This window comes from Odontomachus brunneus, unplaced genomic scaffold (genome assembly GCF_010583005.1).
Source record: "Odontomachus brunneus isolate Ranch 3 - 2012 unplaced genomic scaffold, Obru_v1 Obru_scaffold_011, whole genome shotgun sequence".
Lineage (NCBI taxonomy): Eukaryota > Metazoa > Arthropoda > Insecta > Hymenoptera > Formicidae > Odontomachus > Odontomachus brunneus.
The window spans coordinates 3,383,476-3,409,143 of record NW_022639461.1 but is presented as its reverse complement, the minus strand read 5'-3'; the positions used below and the strand labels follow the sequence as shown (position 1 = coordinate 3,409,143).

The 25,668-nt window shown below is 41.0% G+C and overlaps 1 protein-coding gene across 8 annotated transcripts in view; it reads left to right on the top strand.

The window, feature by feature from the left end:
- The window catches only part of LOC116840749 (ataxin-2 homolog), a 63,095-nt gene that overhangs the window by 27,450 nt on the left and 9,977 nt on the right, over nucleotides 1-25,668 (top strand). The window contains exons 1-2 of one of the 8 annotated variants that reach the window (XM_032807885.1): nucleotides 7,841-8,524; nucleotides 24,339-24,921. The exons of 3 other annotated variants lie outside the window; for them this stretch is intronic. In XM_032807885.1, coding sequence (XP_032663776.1) covers nucleotides 24,586-24,921 — 336 coding nt within the window. In that variant the 5' untranslated portion in view covers nucleotides 7,841-8,524; nucleotides 24,339-24,585. Of the gene's footprint in view, nucleotides 1-7,840; nucleotides 8,567-21,945; nucleotides 24,021-24,338; nucleotides 24,922-25,668 lie in introns of those variants that run through there. 4 more of the 8 variants (XM_032807883.1, XM_032807886.1, XM_032807884.1 and 1 more) reach the window with 4 other exon arrangements.

Genomic DNA, 25,668 nt, shown 5'->3' with positions numbered 1-25,668 from the left:
ACGTAAAGAATCGCGTGAACGTTGGAGGAAACGAAGGCGCGCACGGTCAAAAGATCACAAGGAGGGTATGCGACGTTTCGATAGTGAGAAGTGTAGGAACGGGCAAAGGCGAGGAACGCGTGTAATAGCAGGGCGCGATACAAAGTTTACTGTTACTTGGCCCGTGGCCTGCCGCACGGATCAACACGCTGGGCGTTTCGACGCGCCTTCTGAGTTCCACCGGCTCGCTTTCGTTGTTGCGTGACAGGCATACGGACAGACAGATAGACAGGCAGAAGTGGATTTGTTGTATCTTGGAAAAGTCAGAACAAATAGAAACGTGAGGCAAATTACACGCGCGCCGCGGTACACGAAGAGTTTCAGAACTTTCATCTTATGAGTTTTTAAATTTTTAAAGTTTGATATCAATCTTCGTCTCATTATTAAATCAATATATACACGAGGCGTCACATGATCGGGATATCGTGGAATTTTTACGAAAACATGATTAATACTCGGGAGAATTTAACTAATTTATTTGAAATACTTGAACAAGTTGCAAGTGATCTGATCGTTGTTGAGTCGTGCTGTTCGAAAATGAAAGAAATTTAATATTGAGTCATACTGTGTGATCTTGATTTGGAGATAGAGACTGTGAACTTGGAATGGCGTTTATAAGAATTAATGACAGTCCGCTTGAGCAATTATTTGATCATATTTTAAAGAAATAAGATCTTTTCTAATATACTGTTTAAAAGTACTGCTTGAAATTGAGAGGCCCGTCTGATTTTCAGTCAAATCGCACGATTCTTCAGTTCAGGATGGTGGCGGCTCGTAGCGGAGACTTGAGAACTAATAAAGCCGAAACTTAAACCCCATTTAACCGAGACTCAAACCCGCTGTGTATGCAACTGGTTTCTCGGCTCCACCGTTAGATGGCGTTGGCAGTACGTTAGCAAATCTTGACAGATCAGATAAATCAGCTGTTATTTCAAAGCGTAGTTCCAAAGTCTCCGCTACGAGCCGCCACCATCTCTACTGTCGATTCAACGCCATGACAGGCGGACGCTTACTTTTCAAATGCGACTCAACTACGATCAGGCAGCCTTTTATCTTCAACTAACCGGTTTTCTAGAGATAACAAGTACGTAACGGAAGATTGATTGATCACCATGTTGTCTCATATCGTATGGTATGTAACAATATTTGTCAATGCTCGTTCCTACCAACGTAGATTGAACCTTAACTTGAGTTTAAATTTTATTCAGACGAGGATTAAGGGCCTATTTTTTTTTGCAATAGTAGTTTGAACTTAGGTTTGAGTTTAAATTCTCTCTGTCCAAATATCATACTGTTATAAAATAGAATTTAAACTTAAATTTATATAAGTTATAAAACAGAAACTTATTTATATAAATTATAAAGCAGAATTTAAACCTAAATCTAAATTAAAACTACTATGAAAAAAATCGGTTAGACCTTTATCTTGAACTCTTATTCTGAACTTTCCCTAAATAAAAGTGCCTCTAAATATGCTTACAAATAAACCTACCCAAAGGTACACCCCGATTTCTTTCTAATTTGGCATAAATGTAGAAATACAAAAAATATTTAAATCATATTTTTTCATTTTGGTCCACTTTGAGTTTCATGGGCAGTTTACAGCTTTTTAATGTTCTCATTCCTATTATCAACAAATACAATAAAAATGCATAAGAAGTAAAATTGAATACAAGATATAGTTAAATAATTTTAACAAAATCGGTATAGCTGAGACACGAACCATTCTAAATTTCTTTAGCCGAGATTTCAATCAAAATATTTCAAATCTGTGTTAAATTAGTCAAAAATGGTTCGAATTTCTGCCAAACCGAGAAATTATTTATATAAATATTTTTTTTTCAATTTTTTACATGTTTTTTTTTAACATTTTATTATTTATACAGATAATTTTACATGTTTGACTTTATATTCATAATCAGCAAACCAAAAACGCCTATATCTTGTATTCAATTTTATTTCTTACGCTTTTTGTTGCACTTGATGATAGGAGTGAGAACATTAAAAAGCTATTAACTGCCCGTGAAACTCAAAATGGGCCAAAATAAAAAAATAGGACCTAAATATTTTTTGTATTTCTACATTTGTGCCAAATTAAAAAAAAAATCAGTGTAATTTTTGGATAGGTTTACTTGTTAGAAATCAATCAGAAGGCTTGTAAGTCACATTTAGAAGCGCTATTAAGGAGACATTTTTATCGAAAAAAGAATTCACAAAATAAGGATCTTAAATTCAGATTGAGATTGAATCGACGTTGTTATTTACGTTTTGCTACAACAACATTCTCTTTTTTCGTAATTGTCAATAACAATATCGTAACAATAATATTGTTGATCTGTAGTCTTTGACACGAATTTATTTGTTCCCGAGACGTCTACACCATCAGAGTTAGTTTTTGTTGTTTTTTGTTTGTTTTTTCCTTTTTTAATAAACGTCTATCTAAACAGACTTTCCAGACATTACGTAAAGCGTCGTAATGTTCACGATAATGTCCCGAGACTACTCGAGCGAGAAAACGCTTACGCAAATAGAAATGTGCAGATCGAATTTTCTTTTTCATTTTTTTTCTTATCTTATCGACCGATGATCAAAGATTACATGACACGGCATATTTAATATTGAGATCATTTTTACAGTTTTTTTTTTTTTATGAGTATTATCGTATTTTGTGTTTCTATGAAACATCGTGGGATAATCTCCATGATTCACTGGACGAAGATTCTCATTGGCGTATACTTACTCGCTGTACCGTAACTTTACAATAAGCTAATGCGGCTTTATTAATAATAGACACGAATGTGCGGAACCCCGCTTCCCCTGGACAATTAGCCAAGTTATTTATGAGCGAACTCTAACGAGTTCTCTAAGTCGCACATTCTGCGGCAAGGAGACGAAGGAAAGATCGAGTGAAGAGTATCGTTAATCGAATGCAATGAATCATTTCGCTCGCGAGAGATTTACAGCGACGTGTCATTTACCTCCTTCGCCGTGCAAACGGAAACGACCGGTCGCACGTGCGATTGGCGACGTACGTGTGGTGTAGTACGTATGCGTGTGTGTATTCGCGTCTTTCGTTTTTACATTTGTGTCACTTCATTCACGCACGGCCGATTTCGGATAATCGACGCGAGATTTACGGAGGTCACGCGGCCTCCGATCGGCGTACATATGTACGGCTTGACATTTGCGACGCGAACCCAGCAGACTGTCAGTAAGCCAGTTTGGTATTTGCTTGGCATTTGTTGCATCGCGATTTGCTTTCGCGTCACAGCAAGGCCAGAGAATCCTTACAAGTCCTTCTAACGGAGAGAACTACGAACGAGCGCGTCTACCGTAAACCAAGAGCTGTCTGCAGTCGCGACTAGAAATTCATCCCGTGGTCCTCTCTGACCAGGTTGTTCCCAATCAGTTTAGTCCAAGATTAGGTTAACACGGATCCTAATTATTATTACTCATAATTGATAAGGTCTTTTGATTGTCATACTTTGTCACATGACTTATCAAGACCCAATAACGTCATCTTTTGTAAGTCGGACAACTGATTGAGATCAGCCTGATCAGGGTCACGGAATAAGTGTCTAGTCGAGTAGTCAAATGTTATTAAATGAGATTAAATTTTAAGATTAGGAGACTAAATGATAATCACATAAAATTAAATTATTAGTTTTTCTTGCTGGTTTTATTTTAAAAAACTAGATACTAATTAGATATTATTTATTATTTAAAGGAAATCAGATGTATACATATTACTTCATTTAGAGGAAGTCAGACATTAATCAGATTAAATTTATTAAAATATTCGCCTGAATGTTAGAATCCGAAAAGCTACATGGAGAGAATATATATTATAGTTTTTTTCTTTTCATATAAATTCTTTTCAATCTTATTATATTTCTAGTGTAGGCATAAACTGTCACGATGAAGTCCAACTTTCTAAAAGACATGGTTTGCTAGAAACATCGTAATTTTTTTAGTAGCACATTTCAATGTTCCTAAAATATAAATAGCACATGTAAGATAAAAGGATAGTTAATTGTTGATCTATTCCGCGATTGCAAAATTCTGTAGTAATTTTTACTACAAAATTCTCTCCGTGTAGGCTTCACTACTATTCGCCGTGACTGAATAAAACAACAAACAAATATTCTACACGGATGATAATGAAACCGCGGCAAGCAAGATTCGAGTGAAGAACGTACTGTTTAGATTTTACACGAATTCCCTGTTTTGAATAACTAAAACGCCGAGACGACACGAGGTATTCCGTTCGTCATCGTATCGAGACAAGCTTTCTGCGAATGTTTGCATGAACAATGAGATTTACCGTATCTTATTATCATATCTCCTCGACACATCTCGACGTAGAATTCATTATCGCGCGATTTAGGAACTCTATGGTCACGCGACGCGTCCTTTCTCCGTCGGTTCTCCTGTCCGTATCTTCCTCCAGCCAAGAATCCCGACATCGAAGATCACTGAACCCGTTCCGAATAAACTCGATTTTGATAAATCTACTGGCGCTCACGCCCCTTCCGGTCACGATGGTCTGTCCGGTGGCTGCGCGCGCGCGAACGCGACAGGAAATCGCGCTGCGACAAAAGCGCGCAACGATCCGATTCGACCGTTGCAGATTCTCGCGATTGCATCGCGACAATTGCGCGCGACGAGCCACGAAAGTCTCTCGATAATGTCGAGAAAGGAGCAGCAGCCACGGCGGCGGGCTGCAGGTAGGTTGTAGGTGAATGGCGGCGCGGAGAGAAAATGGATTCCGTTTCTCGGAACAGATATCGGACTTGCAACATTAATTGCAACAGGAGTCGCGTGGCGTAAAGCGATCGGTACTCGCCGCTCGGCATTAGTTACGTTCTAATATTAACGTCGCGCCTCGCGGGCCTTAAATTTCGCTCGAGCGTAAAACCAAGCGGCGACACGGTTTTCCTACTCTCTCTCTCTTTCTTTCCTTCTCTCCCCCTTCTTTAAAACAATTTTAAAATAATTATGTCTTAAAATAATTTTAAAATAATTATATTTTTATTACTTTTATTTATTTATTTATTTAATAAGAAAACCCCTCATGATCATCCCAATTAAAGAGAGAGAAACAAAAATTCATAAAATTACACAATAATGCATAACTTATTTTAACATAGTTTATTTTTTATATCTTGTTATCAAAATATTATCATACTTCGAATTAAATTTTTCGTCGCTTTTCAATGCTTGCGTAAATTTTTTTTTCTTTGATTGTTAACTGGAATTGTTCTGTTTTTTTTTATTTTCTCATTTGTAACTTTATATCTTTATGTAATTTTAAATTTATATATAATTCAGTGAATTTTATAACATATATACACATACATACACTATACGTATACGATAAGTAGGAGTTAGTATATGTTGTATATAGTACATATATGCACTATATGTGTTTTATATAATAATATATACTATATATATAATACTTTTATATATATATATATATATATATATATATATATATATATATACACATACTATACTCTTACTATACTGTACGCCCAAGGGGATATTATCTTAAGCCTCAATAAATCTGTCTGTTTATCTGCTTCCTTAACGTGCAACACTTGACTCGACCGGTTTGATTTCCTCGAAATTTGTTAACAGGTCGCGAATATTCATAGTACGTTTCGTGTGCTGTAGCGGTGTTCGGTAAATTCATTCAGTAAATTCATTCGGTAAAGATTCATTCGGACCGAATGAATCTTGACTCGAATTAAATTCGAATGCCACCGCGCCTATCTCCTCGGATCAGATCGGACGCGAATGAAATGCGCGAATTTCGCAAAGCGCGGACTCGTGAGGAAGCGTCTAACGCTCGACGCCGAGGCGTTGATCTCTTTCGTAGTGAAATCGCTTTACTCTTTCCCCTTTTCATGTCGGACGACGGCTAGGCGAAAGATGACGGATGGAGGAGGAGATCGGGCAGAGCTTTCGTGCTCTTGCTACAGCCAACAGCTGGCAAGCAGGGAGATGGGTAGCACCGTTACCACGGCTCGTCCGATTCCTCGTAGATCAGCCTTCTCGATCGTACCTCGCCTCTCTTTACTTCTTGTCAGAGACCATTAAATCCTCAGGGACGTACGGAACTTGACACCATCTCCCTGCCTTCCTCCGCCCCCACCCCCTCCTCCCTCCGCGAGAAACGATGACGGGTCGTACACCATTTTACTCGCCCGATCATCGATCTTCGCGCCGATGATGAGTCCTTTGATGAAAATACCGGGTCGATCGCACCTCGAGAAAAATCTTAACGGAACCGTCGCTCGTTGCAATATCGGGTGCATGAATTAAAATTGATAAAGCTTTATGCAGTTCTTCAGCTGAATTGAACTAAGTTGGTCCATTCAAATTTAAACGGCGGATAAGGCAATGCATTGCTCTCTCAGTGCCGAGAATATTAATTCCTGCGAGGTCTTTTGCAGTCGTAAATCTCGTTGTTACGTAACATTATACGTATTACAAATAACGCAATTATATAACATGTGAATGTACACTACACATATTATACATACACATATACGGGTGTATATCACGTTAGGTTGATTGGCAAAAGTTCTGTCGTGTTTGTTTGATCAAATCCAAATGAAACGTTTACTTTCCGATTTTGAGTGGCAGTATTTTCTTTATTGTTTCCAATGAAAATACTGTCACTTCAGCTCGTGTTAAATGTGAATTTTTACTTCAAGAAATTTTAAAAGCAATTTAAGAGAAAAGTGAGAAATTTTCACACTAATCTAATATATAGTCATATTCTTGTAATTCGTGAACTACTTCTTTAATCAAGAAAATCTCGACATTGGACGGTAATAAAAACTTAAAGACTCGTCTACAATTCTCTTAAGAGAGATACTTCCAATGTAAGGGAGTCATCAGAGTGTAGGCGTAAGCGAAATAAATTCTTTTTACTTCTTATCCCAACTTGCGTCAAGCTTCTGCGTATTGCAAACGAGTCTTAACAAGTTTACTACCAGCGTTATATATGTGTAATGACAAGAATTTCTCTTTTCATGTCCACATTATATCAAACTAAATTTGTTTTACGCAACTACGTGAAAAAAAGAAAAAGAGAAATACGAGGTGGGCTGTGGGAAGAGTTTTCTAAATAAACCGTAGTAGCACACGTGTTGATCCTTTGAGCCATAGTGGCACGATAGCGTCTCGCTTATCTTTTATTAATTTTTATTGATTTCAATTAACTTATCAGCAGATATAGTGTAGCAGATTGCATTATTACACTCTCGACATAAAGAATTAAAAACTAAGCAGAAAATAACTTAAATGTTTAATTATCAAGCAAATAGAAAGTAAAAAGGTGACACTTTTTCGGACAGAAATCATTTTAGGTCTAACTACTTGGAATTGATACATCGAAACATTAGCAATTTATTAAGGACAGTTAACAATATTTTTCAAAATTTTCTACAAGCCCTATTTTTTTACAATAAGCTATGGAAATATTAATCATATGTTTGCTGCAAGTTTCTTGTCAGAAACGCAAATATTTGTGTTTCATGATCAGCGCGACTCCGAAATCCTTCCATGCGCAAAATTTGAGGAAATTTCACTAAGGAATGAAATGCATAGGTCTAGCTGAACTATCTGAACTTGTGTCCACTGGTGTAATAATAAGTTGAAGTGAGACAAATATAATTTGTTTCACTCGAACTTAGGTCTGTTCTTTTGCTCTGCACTGGTGCAATAAGTTAGAGTGAGACAAATATATATTTGTCTCACTTTAACTTATTGCACCAGTGCAGCAGTGCAGAGCAAAAGAACAGACCACTTATTGCACCGATATTCAGGCAGTCGAGATAAAAAGGATGGACCTAATGGCTCAAAGGATTAATCGTTGAAATTCAGCCTGCTGTGGACGCGATTTGGCGCGATGCAACACGCGGTGCGAGCGATCTTCGCGTACGTCCCTGAGCTTTCCACCACTTGAAAGACCAGCGCACTGCCGCCACTTCTTCTACCCGCGGCGAAGTCCAGTGGGACGAGAAGCCAGGATCGCGCGCGACTCGGCTCCGCTTCAGTCAGTTCGCCGCCGCGACGCGTTTTCCGCACAGACACGGGCCCGCACAGGGTGCGCTGCGAAAAGCCACGGAAGTCACGTTTCCGCGCCACGTATCCGCCTCACGCGCGCACTTCCCGACCGTGGCGCGCGATCGCGGGTGAAGGGCTTCCCGTTACATAAAAATCGCGATCGATCGCGCGGACCGAGCGAAGGTCGCCGTCGCCAGTCATTGTTCAGACGGAACCGCCGGCGGAACGCGCTCTCGGTGTCGCTTCTGGTTAACGATCCTAATTAAGCGCCGCGAGAAAAGGTGGAGAGATGTTATTGCCAGACGGCCGGATGTCCGCGCTCTCGTCGGGTTGACGTCGCGTGGAGCGAAGTGTCGCCGGAAGGGATTCACCCAAAGTCCCGTCACGCTCTCTCTCACTCTCGGTACCTCGTTAACACATGCAAACCTAAGTCGAGCGATTAAACGTGAGTGTGCTTATAAATATGTATGCACAGGCGGTTGATTGATAGTCGCGAAACTTTTACTCGGTGAATCTCGTAACGCATCTTGTGTGTAGCTAATAGGAGAATTTATTTTTCAATAATTCTCTTGAGAAATTGATTCTGCTGTCGGAACGCTTTGCAGAACTCGCCGAGAAATCAGGAGTGTTGCGATCTTTGAGCAACCGACTGTGCTCGTATTTCTTGCCAGTGCGAACCTCGGTTTCGCCTCGATTTCACCGTCGAACTTCACGCCAAATCAACGAAGCCCCACCAGCTGGGGCAGTCGGTGTCCCTCGAGTAAGATTGATATCTTATCTATCTTTCGAATCGATTACCGCTGTTGAAAAGGAAAGTTGCAATTTTTTCAACATCCAATAGTCGACAGTATCTTTCGAGTCTGATTTTAGGTCTATTCTTTTTAGCTGAACTGCCTGAACTGGCGCAGACTAGTACAATAAATTAGAGCGAACCAAATATATTTCTCATTCTAACTTATTGCACCAGTGTGCACTAGACAGATCAACTAAAAAGAACACCTAGACCTATTATTTTCTGGGTTTACTATTATATGTATATATAAAAACCAGCTTTAGAGTTTTTTTGTTCTCTCTTCTCTCTCTCTTTTATTTTTAAACAATGTTAATTTTTGACGCGTGAACATTTCAATATTCAGTTATTCTGTCCCGGATAACACGGAGAAAAATAATTTGTTGGCCCAACAAATTTTCTGCTGGTCTAGCAAAATCTTTTCGTTATTATATGGTCAACAAAAGGATTTGCTAAGAGTACTAATCACTATTTGCTGGGTATAATTTGCTGAATCTATATTATTTTATCTACATTAATTATTTTGCTATAAGAACCATGATGGATTTATATAAGCAGTTGCAGTTTTGCAATAAATTTGCAAATAAAAAAAATAAATTTGCTAAGGATACGTTATTTTGCATCAATAGCAAATTCGTGATTCTTAGGACAAATACATTCAACAAATTTTTTCTATCCTGATAACGAAACTACTTCTGCTCTGATAACGAATAATTTGTAAAATTAGTTACGTCAACTAAATTTTTTTCATATCACTACGCATATGCAGTAGCAACGATGATTTTGCTAAAAGAGCAAAATTATTTTTCTCCGTGTAGATGTATAGAAATTTGGCAGCAATTTATTAGACAATTTGTTAAGGTTGCGTCCCTTATGAGTAATTCATACGGCACATAGGATGACGAAAAAGAAATACAAAAAGAATTATCGAAATTTCCTCAGAACAGTACGTCATGCGAAATATAATATGAAAACCAGATTTTAACTTTTAATAAATGCGTAGCTGTTATATCGAGAAATTTACATTATTGCGTGATGTAAATTTTATGATTAATTCAGTTCAATATATCTGCCTCATAAATGTAATTTAAAACATGGTAGGGTTTCCGTCGTCGTGGTTGTCTCACGTGATGGTAATCATGAAAGTCTATCTAGAACTGTAATCGTCAGTTGCATACGCGAGAGATTCGCTTCACGAGCCAATTAGAAGAGAGCAGGTGTTACGAAACTATTCGGAAAGTTTTTCTATCAGAATCGTTTAGTTATTCCTCGGATTTCTATTGCATTTTCTACACGTGTGAGAGAAAATATCTAGAGAATAAAAATTATTTATTCATTGGGTACTATTAATAAATCTACTTGTATTAATAAATCTACTAACGTACATATTTTTTCATTAAGAAAACATTTTTCCAAATGAGAAAGTTATATGCATTTTCCTGAAAATCGTTGCTTTTCGTGAAAGCTTATTCATTTTATTTAAACGAAAAGATATAGATTTCAGTAAATATATTTAGTAAATAGAAATATATATTCAGGTAAATATATATTTCCTTTTAAATAAAAATATTCATATTTAAGTGAATATTCGGTGAGTACACGGAAAAAAAAATTTGCTAATATATGGACAACTAAATAACTTTGCTATGAAAGCAAGAAAATTTGCTCTTGCAGTTAATGTTTTTAGTTGTCCATATATTAGCAAATCTTTTTTTTCGGTGTACTAATAACGTTAGTTGTACCGAGTAGATATTGCGATATTTTTTCTCTCAGTGTGTGTCTCAGGCAAAACGGAATAATCTCGATCGGAAAGCAAGGAATAGTTTCGGAAACAGTTTTCGCCCAAGTTTGCAATCGCGAGATGAACGGACGGACTCTCGTTGTCGTTACGAGCGAAGGATGGAAAGAAATTAGCATAGGCCCCTCCGTATTCTCGTGCTTCCTCTCTTCTCGCATCGGTGAACGAACGCACTCATCGGAACAGCAGCGCGTTCTCTTCTCTCGCGCGGGACGTCTCTCTATCTCGCGTTCGCCACGCACCACGAGATCGATATTCCGATCGCGGGCGATTCTCGCGCGTATCCTGCTTATTAAATTGCTGAGCAGATCGCGATCTATCGAACGCACCAGCCGATATCTGGGATCTTATCGTCGCACGGTCGGTCGCGCGCGCCGCTCCTTCTGCTCGCTCCTTGTATCAAATTCAACAGTCGCGTAAGTCGGTCGGTGCGCACTCGAGTTTCCTTGCTGTCGTGCTTCGCACAGGGACTTGATCCTGGACGCGTGGCATACGTCAAGCACGCTCTCTTAAGCTCTGTATTTTCTCGCACGAACATCGTCAGGTATTTTATCGGCTTAAGACTCAGGAAGGCGTATTTACACTGAGAAAGAATGTTTGGTATTTGTAACTGTAATCACATGGAAAAATAACTGTTATACACGCAAAAAAAATTTCAGTTGGTGCAACCAAATAGAAACCAACTGAAAATTAGATCAGAAACAATATCTCTGTTATGAAAAGTAATATTTCTGTTGTCGCAACCGTAAATATTCGTCTGAAGATTCAACGATATTAGAACTCGGTTGAGGCAACTGAGAACAATTGATTATACAGAATCCTCATAAAAGAATTTTTCTGTTCCTACAGCCAAGTTTTCGTCTGATCTCTGAGCAACCGAAAACTCGGTTGCACCAACAGAATTGTTTTTTCCGTGTAAACTAGCTTAAACTGCCCGACGTTACCGGGGATTTTTATATCTGCGACATTTAACTTAAATCATCGCAAAGTGTCAAGAGGATAAAATCAAAGGGAGAAGATAAGATTTAGGTTTCATGTAGTTTATATTTTCCACAAAGTCCTAGAAAGTAACTATACAAAATTTAATCTAGATTAGTCAAAGGATTTAGAAATTTATAGGGAAAATACAGAGCAGACATTCTGTTTTATATACATACATATACACACATATATATATATATATATATATATATATATATATATATATATATATATATATAATTTGTTGCTAAGAGAACTAATTTTTTATAGAATTCTATCATTTTTTCATATTACTACTATCATTTTCGTGTTAAAACAGCCAACAAATATGGCTGGAGCCAAAAGTAACTGTAATTTTAGTTGAATCAACTGTAGTAGCATTCCAGACACGTCTAAAATACGGCTCCTGGTAATCGAACCCTTCAAACCGGTCTGGCCGATTTTCCGCGAGTAGTAGCAGTTTTAGATATACGGGAAGCCTCGCGCAAAATGCGAGAACATGATGACGAGGAGTATTTTGCGGGGAAACGCGCGAACACAGATCTATTTTCGCCAAGATAATTCCATTCCCGTTACCGTTGGAAGTACGAGCAAAGTAAGAACAGAAGTCCGACATTTCATGCTCGGTTTAGTGCAGGAATACTCGACGGGGAAGTGATTAAAGCGATACGCGAAAGTGATAATTAAATTAGAGAAATCCTTCGATTCTCTTCGCTCCTAAAATCCGCGCGGGCACTATCTCGCTGCTTTACGTTCGATATCATTTGCTGACCGCTCAAATTATGTTTAACGCAACACACATTCTAATCACACGCATTCCACGAGGCTTATCGTAAACGAAATCTCAATCATTTCGTACAATGTGGTATTGATTGCCGTTATTAAGCGACGCAAGCGGTTCTCGCGGCAGACCGGCGGAATGCAACCGCGGGTCGACATGGAGTTTCTCGTCAGCTCGTAATCAATTTCGCGCGCGTTAATAGACTCGCTCCATATACACTTTTCGCGTCTCTTTATTGGTTCGCGCGACTGTCCTTTATTTTGCGTTCGGAGCTGTGTCTTCGTTAGCTTCGTCTCGCTCGAGCGATTCCGCAATTTCTTGCGTTTCTGGGTCGAATCGCGGTATCATAAGTCTTCTCTCGATGATACTCGCCTCTTCCTCTCTCTTTCTCTCTCTCCTTCCGTATGTATCGCAGACTCAAGTTGCAATACATACACGCGTGTATGCCGTATGCAAATGCAAGATGCGACGTATTCACCGTAATCTTTCTCTCGGCGTTCCACTCCGCGCGTTCTCGCATTTATGAGGACTACATTTTAGAATTTCCTCTTCCAGCATCTCTCTCTCTCTCCCTGTTTTCCCCCCCTCTCTCTCTCTCTCTTTCCTCGTTAAGAACAACGATTTACATAGAATCTTTCACGCTACGTCGGAGCGCTCCTCGAATTCCTCCGCTGAGATAACCCGCGTGTCGCTTTAACATTCTCCAATATAATCAACGAGCGGACATGATGTCGAATAAACATCGAATAAACATCGAATAAGCATGATGTAACGTCGAGTCGAATTACGGGAACGCAGATTTTATCATTACCCGGAGATATTCTCCCCTTCTTCCGCCGTCGTCGTTGTTCTTCAGGACAGCTCGATTTTTCTCGTTATCGCGCCAAGTGAATAATTATTGGTCATGGTCATCGCCGAGTGTGTCGCCTTTTTTCCCGATAGCGGAATAATGCTAAGTGCACGCACACGATCACACCGATGATTAGATTAGGTATCCATGAAAGCGACGTGGAATCGAGCCACGGCTCGCGAAGAAAGAGGTGCGAACCGATATCTTATCGCGTCGTGACTGCTCGCGAGTGTTTGTAATTAAAGCGGCCGACGTGAAACAACAAGAGGCATTATTAGATCGAGCGTGGCGGAGGGGGAGGGATATGGCCGCGGGTAAATTGGCGAAAAGCTCTCTTTCAAATTCGCACAACATCGCGCGCCGCGTTGCAACAACGCCGTCCGCCTCGGTTACGCCGTTAACACGAGGTGGTTTAATTACCGCATTGTTCATTCGTTGCATTAGTAGCCGCAGCCCGAATTAAACGCCCCGTCCGCAATTTATATAACGAGCGCGGCCGTCGGTATCTCGCCTCACGATCTCCGCCATTTACTTTCTTTATATATACGCACGTAGGAACGCGCGCGCGCGCTGCGTCGTGTCTCAAGGGCAGGTGCAAATGCAGCGTGCTCTTCCCCCGGGACCTTTGTTTCGTGTTGTTCCTTTTATTTCCGTTGGTTTTTATTATCCTTTTATTTCTGCTCCTATTAATTTTTTAATCACCGCAGACCGGTCACTTTCGTCGCGCCACCGATTTTTTAGTCGCGTTTTTGTTGTCGACCGAGGAGAAGAAATATCTGGAAAGTAAGAAACATTTATTCGGTATGGGTACCAATAGCATGTTTATTTGAATTATATTACTTGAACGGAATAAACAGTTGCTTTGAGATGAAAGGTTAAGGTTTAAAGAAACATATGTTTTCTTATTTGGGAAATATTTTATATTAATTATATTATATATTAAGTACATATTATATTATATATTATTATATATTATTATTATATATTTTTATGTATTATTATTATATATTATTACATATTATTGTTATATATTAAGTACACATATGTCATTGGTCCCCATCGAAGAAATATTTTTTATTTCTTGGATAGTTTCTCTTTCAGTGTAGTAAATGCACAATTAGAGCAATAATTACTTTCTGGAAGCGAAAGATTTTTTCAGCTAGAAGCGCACGGTAGCGCGAACGTGTCCCTTGTCATCTCGTTTTACCACTATAGTAACACAGAGTCTTTGATATGCATTAGAGAAGCGGTTTGTATAATGAAAATCCACTCCCGAATAGATACAAGCTTCTCAAGTCCTTTCTAAGACGAGTGATTCACTGTCACGCATCGATCGCTCCCATCGTGATGAACGAAGCAGAGAAGCGTACGAATCGTCGATGGAACGCGTGGGTTATCGCGCGATATGCGCGCCCAGGTCGAAACCCCGAAGCCGCGGTGCGATTTTCTCGCGGAGAAAAGTAGTCGTGATAACACACTATTTATCTTTGATTACTTTCTCACGACGTCGTGTCGCCACTACGTTTCCTCAGCAGATCCGTCGACGTGATAAAACCACCGTCTCTTCTTTCCGCGTTTGGTTTCCCCAAATCACCGATGTCTGTCGCGTTCGATTCTTCACCGATAATGAAAAGCACCCTAGATGAACTTTCATAGTTCTTCACTTTCACAATCAAAACTTTCATAATCAAGATTTCATAATCAATATTGATATTTTTGGTTATATATAATTAGTCTTCAATCAAAACGAATATAGTCAAATAAACACAATCATTTTCTCATACACTGAAAAATTATCTTAAAATAATAATTACCTTAAAATAAACCTTAAAATTACCTTAAAATAAACCTTAAAATCAACAAATATTCCTTTGATGGGTGCCATTAACATATTTACTTAAATTTAAATTATTCTCTTTAAACCAAATATTGTTTACTTAAATCAGGTAGACAATATTTGATTTAAATAAAGAGAATTTAGATTTAAGTAAATATGTTAATGGCACCCATCAAAAAATATTTGTTGATTTTAAATTATTCTCTTTAAACCAAATATTGTTTACTTAAATCAGGTAGACAATATTTGATTTAAATAAAGAGAATTTAGATTTAAGTAAATATGTTAATGGCACCCATCAAAAAATATTTGTTGATTTTAAGATAATTTTTCCCTCAGTATATATAAGCAAGAATATCAATATTGTTGATTATATAGGAGAAAATGATTGTGTTGATTAGATTATATTCATTTAGATTGTAAACTAATAATATATAACCAAAAATATCAATATTTTATGATAAAATCATTGTGTTAATTTGACTATATTCATCTTAATTTTTTTAACTTTACTTCTTCGTCAGGCTCTGCCTCGAATGATAATCACCTACAATTCGATCTAGATGCATACACAGACACACACACACACGTGCATGCAAATGCAGACAGCGGGAGAACAAACGGTCGGCTCGTTTTTTCGCTCTCGCTATCTCGATCTGCGGCGGACGGATCCGCAGAAGAGTGCGGGAAATTCTGGCGTAAATGTAAATCATTCCGCACGGTGATGTTTCGCGCCGCTATCGCGGCCGCGCGATCGGCGAGTCACTTTCTTCCTGCGGATACGTCTCGCGTGAAATGGCTCGTTGTTATGCGCCGGAAAGGCTAACAAACCGGCCGGGCCTGTGCGTGAATTAGGTGCCTACCTGTCGGCCGTCGCGTCACGCCGAGCGGCTCTTTAAACGCGAGATTTTACGACGCGCCGTTTAATCGGCGAGAGACCGCGCGCGACCCACTGGCTCTTTAATCCCCGCGAATCTGACGTAATTGGGAGTGACGCGCCCGACGCTTGGAAGCGAGAAACGTATGTCACTATCGTGCATTCTTCCGCATAAAAGAGGAACGACACGATGTGCGTGTGCTGGTCGCGCGGCGTTATGTCAATTCGAGCGCGCAATGTCTCCCCGTATTTTGCAGTTGGAGCAAGTCTCCTCTGTTCGAATATGGAATATTTTGTTTCTCTGTATCATCGTAACTGATAACACTGATAATTTATCGCGCGATTGTATCGACTGATCTCACGTGCTCGAGAGATTGGATCCACCGGATACTCCACATCGATCGCGCTCGAATCTCGATCGGAGTCAAGTCGCGTCTGGAAATCGAGGAGTCATCCCACATCGCGAGATCGATCGTGTATGCGCGGCAAGGAGCACGCGCAGACCACGTCCTGCGTGAGGCTTTCGAAAATACACCTGGGTTACTCGTTATGCGCGCTGACGTGGTTCGTGACGTCGGTGCGATTCGGCGAATGTGTTCCGCGGCCAAACGCCAGAGATACACCGTGATACATTATCGGGGCGAGTTTGATTTCGCGGATAGAGATAACTGTTTGGATCCTCGCCGCCCTCGTGAGCATCAATTTAAGCGCACGCGAGACTCCCGAACGTGCAATTTCTTCTCGCTCTCCAGTCATTTTTTACACAATCAATTGGTTTGCGCAACCACCCATCGCGCCTTATTGCATCGCGAAAATAACGCAAATTGACCACAGATGGCACGCGGGTTACACGACATTTTCCCGAAAGCTACACGGAAAAAACAATTGTGTTGGTACAACCGAATTTTCGGTTGCTCAGGGATCAGACGAAAACTCAGCTGTAGGAATAGAAAAATCCCTTTTATGAGGCTTCTGTATAGTCAATTGTTCTCAATTACCTCAACTAAGTTCTAATATCGTTGAATATTCAAACGAATATTTTCGGTTGCGACAATAGAAATATTAGTTTTCATAACAGAGATATCGCTTCTGATCACATTATTTTGCAGTTGGTTCCTATTTGGTTGCACCAACTGAAATTTTTTTGCGTGTAGATGGAAAATGTTGGTACCAACAAAAACCTAGGCAACACAATTTTAAATAACGCAAATTGACCACAGACGGCACGCGGGTTACACGACATTTTCCCGAAAGCTACACGGAAAAAACAATTGTGTTGGTGCAACCGAATTTTTGGTTGCTCAGGGATCAGACGAAAGCTCAGCTGTAGGAACAGAAAAATTCCTTTATAAGGCTTCTGTATAGTCAATCGTTTTCAGTTACCTCAACCAAGTTCTAATATCGTTGAATATTCAGACGAATATTTTCGGTTGCGACAATAGAAATATTAGTTTTCATAACAGAGATATCGCTTCTGATCACCTTATTTTGCAGTTGGTTCCTATTTGGTTGCACCAACTGAAATTTTTTTGCGTGTAGATGGAAAATGTTGGTACCAACAAAAACCCCTAGGCAACACAATTTTAATTTCTGCGGATTAGTGACAGTTTGTTACTTGACACATTCACACGCATATGTCAAAACGACTCTGCAAAATTCATGGATTTGCTACTTCAAGAGTATCACTAATCCGTAGAAATTAAAACTGTTGCCTAGGGATTATTGTTGGTGCCATTTTCCTATCTAGTTTTCGTGTGCCGGCGCGCGTGTGGGCTGCGCTGCGAACATAAATCGGGCGCGGGGAAGCGAATAAACGAAAAACGCGTCTCCTCATTCGGCGGCCACGTGTTATCCAGCGCGTTCCTTGGCAGCAAAAGGGGCCGAAATATCCATTTTGTAGAAAGCGAGCGAGCCCGGGTATATTAATGTCACGTCGAGTCTGGTCGCGCGTAGAACAGCGACAGCATACGCAGTAGATAGCGCGGTGTGGCGAAACGCGCCGTGAGAACTAGGTGGACCTTAAACCGTATTCCGCGTGTCACTTAGGAGCGAGTTCTCTTTCTTTCAAAACGGGTTCTCGGGACGTGCTAGAGGCAGCGTGACCGCGACTGCGGCGTGAAAAGAGGAAAAGAAAACGCCCGCCGCGCCGCTGCGCTCCGCGTGCTGCGAGATCGTAATCGTAGGTGTACAGCAGTAATCAGTAATCATAATTGCTTTCCAGACGCGTTGCATTGACAAAAGCCGCGCGACCTCCCACAGTTTCTAGACGGAGCGGACGCGCCGGAGATTCGCTTATTTACTTGATCGTTTAATATCATATCGCGGTGCGAGGAGAAATTCGCGCTCCCGCAATTTCTGCGCGGCGGGGACTCTTTGCGGAAGAATAATCTATCGTTGGCTCTTGCCGAATACACGAATAGGTCGTTCGCAACCATAGCGATTATCACGCTTGTGATGAGAGTGGCAGAAACTATCAATGAGTCGTCGCGACTGTTGTCATTTTTATCCACACTGGCGCGGATCCGAGGTCGCGAAAGCAATTTTGCGACGGGCGTTTTCCAGAATTCAATTTCTACACGGGACAAGTAGTTTTGTGAGTGCGTAACTGAATTTCCTAATAAAAATAGGGACTTACATGGAATAGGGCTGTACATGGAGAAAATATTATTGTTTTTTTTGTCACATAAATTTATTTAAATTTTGCTACACTGAGGTCCGTATTAAGGGGATATTGAAGCTGAAAACTTTACCGACAGAATACTGACATTTTTCTGCAAAGTTTACGTCGTATTGGTTACATAGAATTACAAATGCTTTTACGCAATGAAAGTACATGCAAAAATAAATAAGAGCATTGCTCGATATGCGAAGAAAACGAACAAAAAATGTTTAATGTAAAATCTCAAGCTGTCAGTTAGCATAATATTTGCCTAATTCAAAAGTTCCGTAGCTTGCACATGTCGAAAGTGTGGATGAAAAATTTTGAAGAACATTGCTCTATCTTTGCATCTGCATTTGGAAGCTTAAGAATATCGAAAAAGTTTGCAGAAAGATTTCTATATTTTAGGTTAGATTTTCCGTTGAATATGGTAAAATAAAACAATTGACTGCGTTCAGCAGAGAAAGCTGCTTTGCAATTGTTGCAAAATTCGTGAATCTGATTGGAGTATGCTCTTAATTTTGGTTAAATTCAAGAGCATGTACCAATCAGATTCACGAAATTTACAACAGTTGCAAAGCAGCTTTCTCTGCTGAACGCAACCATTTATGTAAGTTCTGTATATACAAGAAATACGAAAAGGATAGCGTGATTAGTGACAATCGTCTCTGCATTATCGATATTATTCGAGTTCGTCATCGACTCCAGCATCCCCTTAATAGTCGTTACTTGAAACTCACTGTTTCACGTGAGATTCTCAGATCTGAATTGAGTTAGATTTTTTTTTGAAACATAAGCAATACACTTGAAGCAGCCAAATGTCCAGACGAATGTTTGCCGTCGCAGTAACGAAGACGTATCATTCCTCGTCATCCCGAGTTCTCCTTTAGTCGCGTGAATTGAGATTTTTTCTCGTGCACACACACACACACACACACACACACACACACGCATTGCGCGTTCATTTCGCGACCTTTCGGCGCAATTGACCCGCATAGTTCTCCGCACTCCCGGTTCCATTCTACCGTTGTTCCTCTCTTCTCACCGCTCTGCCCCGTTGCCTCCACGATTTCGTATCAGCCTTACTACAATGCCGCGGAAATGCGAGCGCGCGCGGCTTTCCAGCGTGGCGTGCCAGATTTCCAACATCCTCTTCTGTAACGCAAAATCGCGGCGCGCGGCTCCACCGGCTTCCACAACAACGCATAAAATATCGGTGCTGTAAAATACAAAAAAAATGCGGAAAGCGAGAGAGAAAGAAAGAGGAGAAGGAGGAAAGATGAAAGAGGGAGGAAAATCGAGTCGTGGAAACCGGGATAAGCGTGATGCTTACCCATTGCGATTGCATTTTTCGTCTGGTCAGGGTTGGAAGCGCGCCGATAAATAACGGAGCCGGCAGGTGGTAGCGTAATGTACCGGCTAGTTGCACGTTATCGTTATCCAAATAAATAACGTGCGAATAATCTCGCCGGCGCGCCGGCTTTCGCCTACGCGTGTTCCCTTGGAGAAGGATTCGGAATCGCGATCGCGAGATGAGATCTCGCGGCCTCTCGCGATTCTCGACTCGCGCGTGGCTCGCAATTATTTTTAACGACGCGCCGGTCCGCGAGCCGCCGGCTGAGAGAGTATCCTCCCGACGTCGCCATTATCGCGCGCTATCTTGCAAATAGTACATTTTCGCGGAACGATTAATAATACATTTTATCGGCGCTCTCGCGCGCAGCGCATTCGCCTCGGACGGCGCGAGACACGCCGCTGCGTCCGCAAATTGCAACCGTGTGCAATTGCAGGCGAGGTGAAACCGAGTCCGCCGCGAGTCCGACATGGAAATAGTAGTCTCGATCGCGAAACCGGTGGACAAAGGGAAAGGAAAGAGAAAAAAGACAGAAAAGGAAGGAAGAGAATCGTCGAGACGATCCTCCTGAGTCTCCTCCTCCTCCTCCTCCTCCTCCTTCTCCTCCTCCGCCTTGAACGGACGCCGCGCATTACGCAATTGCCATAATTATCGATTGCGACACGTCAAAAGTTCTGCCTTGTTTAGCCCGTTTCCTTGAGTTATCGACTCTACTTTCTCCCGGCCGCTTGAAAATTATTGTATTCCGCAATATCCGTTATTACGCGCGCGTGTGCGTACTTGCGTCCACTTCGAATGTGAGCGCGGCACGGATAACGCTCTCATGATGGATAGGTGTGACCGGCCTCGCGGGGTATGATAATGCGGATAGAGCCAAGGCGTGTGTAGACGAGACCCGCGTGCGCAGCTTGTAATTACGAGATATACCAAATTTATCCATCTAGCCGTGAAGTTATCGTCATCGTAGTCCCGTTGGATTGCTCAATTAAATCGGGCCCTATTTTTCTGAATTTCGTATGCATAAGCATGCGAGAGCGCGTCGCCGTCTACGCCATTATCGGCGCATTACTCTTACGTTAGGAGATCTAATTAATCGCATTCGTTCGTACCTCACCAGAAATTCACTTATCCAACTAGATCTTATCGCCGTATTCGAATGAGAAAGCACATATTCTCCTAAAATCGCAGTTTTTTCATTAAAACAGTTGTTTATTTTATTTAAACAAGAGAATTAAGTAAACGCGTCAATATCTACCGCATAAATATCGTTTATTCTTCAGATATTTTTTCTCTCTGTGTAGAAGTGTACAGTGAGAGAAAAATTATATTAAAACCAACAAATATTTCCTTGATGGGTGCCATTAACATATTTACTTAAATCTACACTCTCTTTATTTAAACCAAATATTGTTTATTTAAATCAAGTAAACAATATTTGATTTAAATAAAGAAAATGTAGATTTAAGTATGTTAATGGCACCCATCAAAGAAATATTTGCTGATTTTAATATAATTTTTTTCTCAGTATATGCACCGAGAAAAAATACTTGAACATTTGTTTTTGAGATGTTTATTTCTGCGAGTGAACTTGATATCCCGCAAATAAATTTTCGAGTATTTTTTTCTCAGAGTGTGCTAAACCAAGACATTGGTTTGGTGCGTGCACTGTCAGACATGCGTAAACTTAGCAGCTAACACCTCGCGTTCGAACGACCAGTTACACGGAAAAAACAATTCTGTTGGTGCAACCAAATTTTCTGTTGCTCAGAGATCAGACGAAAACTCGGCTGTAGGAACAGAAAAATTCTTTTATGAGGCTTCTGTATAGTCAATTGTTCTCAATTGCCTCAACCGAGTTCTAATATCGTTGAATCTTCAGACGAATATTTACGGTTGCGACAACAGAATTATTACTTTTCATAACATATCGTTTCTGATCACCTAATTTTCAGTTGGTTTCTATTTGGTTTCTATTTTCTATTTGGTTGCACCAATTGAAATTTTTTTTGCGTGTACTCCCGCGTTATTTGAAGTATAAAATCTAATTATCCGTTATCGACTGAACGTGACGCGCGCGCCTGTCACGTCTGTCGCGTGCTTCAGCGAGAAACGTCGAAGCAACGAAACGCGGTCCGCGCGGACGGCGATTTTACCTCGCGCGAGGTGACATAATTAATAAATGCATAAGTAAGTCGTGATTAAGGAGAGCACGCTCGTGTCGCTTGGAGTCGTTCCGAGCGGCACTGACGTCATTATCGGGGCCGAGGCGGTATTTTGATTTCCCATTGTGTCATACACGTAGAGAGCGCCGAGTTATAACAAACGCGTGAATGTACGCCGCGGTGTTGAGCGATTGCGCGAGAAGAATCAGGCGGCTATTGGGTAAATATCGTGGGCGATTTATACGTGGGTCGAGATCTCTCGATCCGAAACGGCGCGCCGTCTCCGTCTCCTGGTACGAGCCTCTCGACCGTTGAAGAGTGAAGTATCGAAATTCGAGTTTCCCTCGGCTTGAGAAAGCCCAATGAGAAAACGCAAATTGCGCGTCGTCGCTCGCTTTCTCGTTCCAAAATCTTAGATCGTAGTGCAGCTCTTTTTAACACTTCGGCGCCGAGCGAGTCGTACTTTCACGGCGGCTCATTTAGTCGAGGTATTTATATTAAAAAAAAATAATTTAGAGAGAGAGAGAGAGAGAGAAGAAGCTATTTTAAGCGAACCGCGCGTCGTCACGCGGATTAATTCTTTAATCGATTGTACGAATTGGAAAGTGCGGTTTTTGAAGTTAATTAGCGGTACCTTATATCTCACGAAGTCGACAGTTATACGGAGGAGGATTAAAGGAAGTTGAAGGAGGAGGAAGAGAGAGAAGAAGAAGGAGAAGAAGGAGAAGGAGGAAGAGGCAGTTATATATAGAATTTTCGAGGTCAGCGTGCAAAGTGCGCGATCACCGAAATCGACGTACAATTTGGTTTATGATCGCCAACACGGCGCGAGAGATGATTGCGTGGGAAGCGATCGGGATCGCGTGGATCCTTATAGGTCGAGGAAACGAGGACGAGGTGCTGCCTGCTGGCTGACTGGCTGGTTGACTGGTTAGCTGGCTGGTTGGTTTGGTCCGTGTGAAGTTCTGTGAAAGGGTGCGCGCTAATTGCGAAAACCAGGTAGCCCGGCACGATATTCGTTAACACGCTTAGATGACGCGACGGCCTCGATTGTTCTACTGTCGAATCGTGTTCCGTGCAACGTCTCATAGCGCTCAATAGAAAATCCCGCCGTCGACGCGCCTCAACGGAAAAATTGATAATCGAGACGCGCGGAATGAATAAAATTGGCGGTGTCGATGCCCCAACGGTAATTGTGGTAGCGGCGTGAACTTGGCGCATTCCTGCGAGAACACGCGTGGAGAATTGAATCGACGCCCGAGCGGAAAATTAGTCGGCATGATGAATGACGGAGGCCGTGAGCGGCTCGCGAATTCGGCGCGAATCTACGATAATCGAGAAACTGCGCGTGTGACGTCAGAATTTCACGGAGGTGCAGGAGCGAGTGTGCGAGGGATTCGATAGAGACGCCCTGGTGTTAAAATCAATCGAGTTAAACGCGCGAATTAATCGCGCAGAAAATCCCATCGCCGCTCGTGCGCGCGAACGGTACGTTGATTATAAATTTAAATTCGCAGTGAGATCAGAGAACTAACGTCCGACGTCATCCTCTTTGGACACACACACGTGGGAAATTTAGCCGCTTGATTGGAAAACTAATCGCAGTTCATTATACGCCAAGGGACTGTCGTGGTGTGTCGTATTCCCTTGACGTCACGCGTAGAAGGTGTAATTTTCGCTCGGATGCGAGGCAAATCGAGGTGATCGAACGTAACGCGGCTCGATCGCGTAGGAAATTCACGTAACGCCGGGTCGGAAAAATTACAGCGTATCCAAGAGAATATATCTAAAAAATATAATCTTATCCTTAGTAAGAAACCTCTTTGTGTTATGACTCCAAGAGTATTCTTCTAAAACCAAAAAGAAAATATTATAAGTCCAGTATTATTAAAAAATATTATTTAAAAAATCCTCTTTATTAAGAAAGAATTCGGTAAAAGTTCTCGCTTGGAATATGGAATTACGGAAAATGGCAATTCTTCTTTTTGAGTTTTAGAATATTTTCCTTGGTTTCAGAAGAGTCCTCTTGACGTAACATAAGAGGATTTTGTTAAGGATGGGATTATATTTGTTGGGTGCAAATTCAAATTCCATAAATTTTAATTAACACGACATTATGCTTCAATAGCAAGCGTAGGGTGCAAGACTGGCGAGTGAGAAAAAAGAAGTCGGGATTATAAGTGAAGGATTAGGAGTCGCGTTCGCGGAAAATTGAAGAACCATCTCGTGTCGCCGCTCCGTTTTTCACGACAGTCGCGTGTTTCCAGTCGCGGGAACCTCGACTGTGAGCCGACAGTGTGCGGTTACTGCGTGCACGTGCGTGAGAGGAGAGAAATAAATCGCGATCGAGTTACGCGCGCATCCTCGTCACCATCATGGTGGTGTCGCATCGCGAGCCCAGCATATCGTCCAACATACGGGCGATCATCGAGCAGTTGAACCTGAACCCGGTGGAGAGGAGGCGGCTGATCGACAAGACCAGGCAAGAGACCACGCGATGCAGGAGCTACCCGGACGGAATCGTGGTGGCGGAATCGCCGCCGAAGATCACCATCGGCGTTTATGGCTGCAAGGATCGGAACGAGTTCGCGCTACCCGGCCCGATCAAGCCCGCTCGCAAGATCGACGAGCGATCCAGATCGAAGGCGGAAACGCGACAGCGATTTCCCGCACAGCTGAAGAAGGAAACGCGCGCGGAACGCGCGAACGAGGTAAATCCGCGTTGCCGAGCTGATCGCGCGGACGAATCACTTATGGCGGCTGCGAGCTTCGTTGAATCTGTCGAGAGTTCATGAATAACGTGTGTGGTTGATGCAAAAGATCAGATCATCCATCGTCTGATTCATCCAGCAGATTTTTATAGGAAGTTTTTCGTATTACAAGAAAAATAGGATTCTTTGGGTGTCCGTACGGAGGAAATTTTATAGCAGAAGTTACTGTAGAATATTTCGTAACCAAGTAATAGATCGAAATTTTGCACTAATTGACTTCCTTTCCTTTCATTTCATATACTAGTTATATCAGTATATTTTCCTTCAACTTACATAGCCAAAAAGACGACTTTACAATTATATTCCTTAATCATCCATTCCTTATTTCTAGTTACTAATATTATTTCTCTTCATTTTTTGTATCTTTTTCTTCCTTCTTTTGTGTGTACTTCTACCTTCTATTAATGCCTATTATACATATCCTCTATCGATCATTTCCTCTGCATTATCATACTAATTTAAGCTTGTCTACATTGCCTACACTATTCCAACTACCTGTTCCATAATTTCAAATTATCTGTGCACTTTTTCCGCCCTGAATCCTGTTTTCTTATCTAACGCCTTCACTTACGGGATTTTTATTTCATACCGAGTCGAATACTTGATATATATATATATATATATATATATATATATATATATATATATATATATATATATATATATATATATATATATATATATATA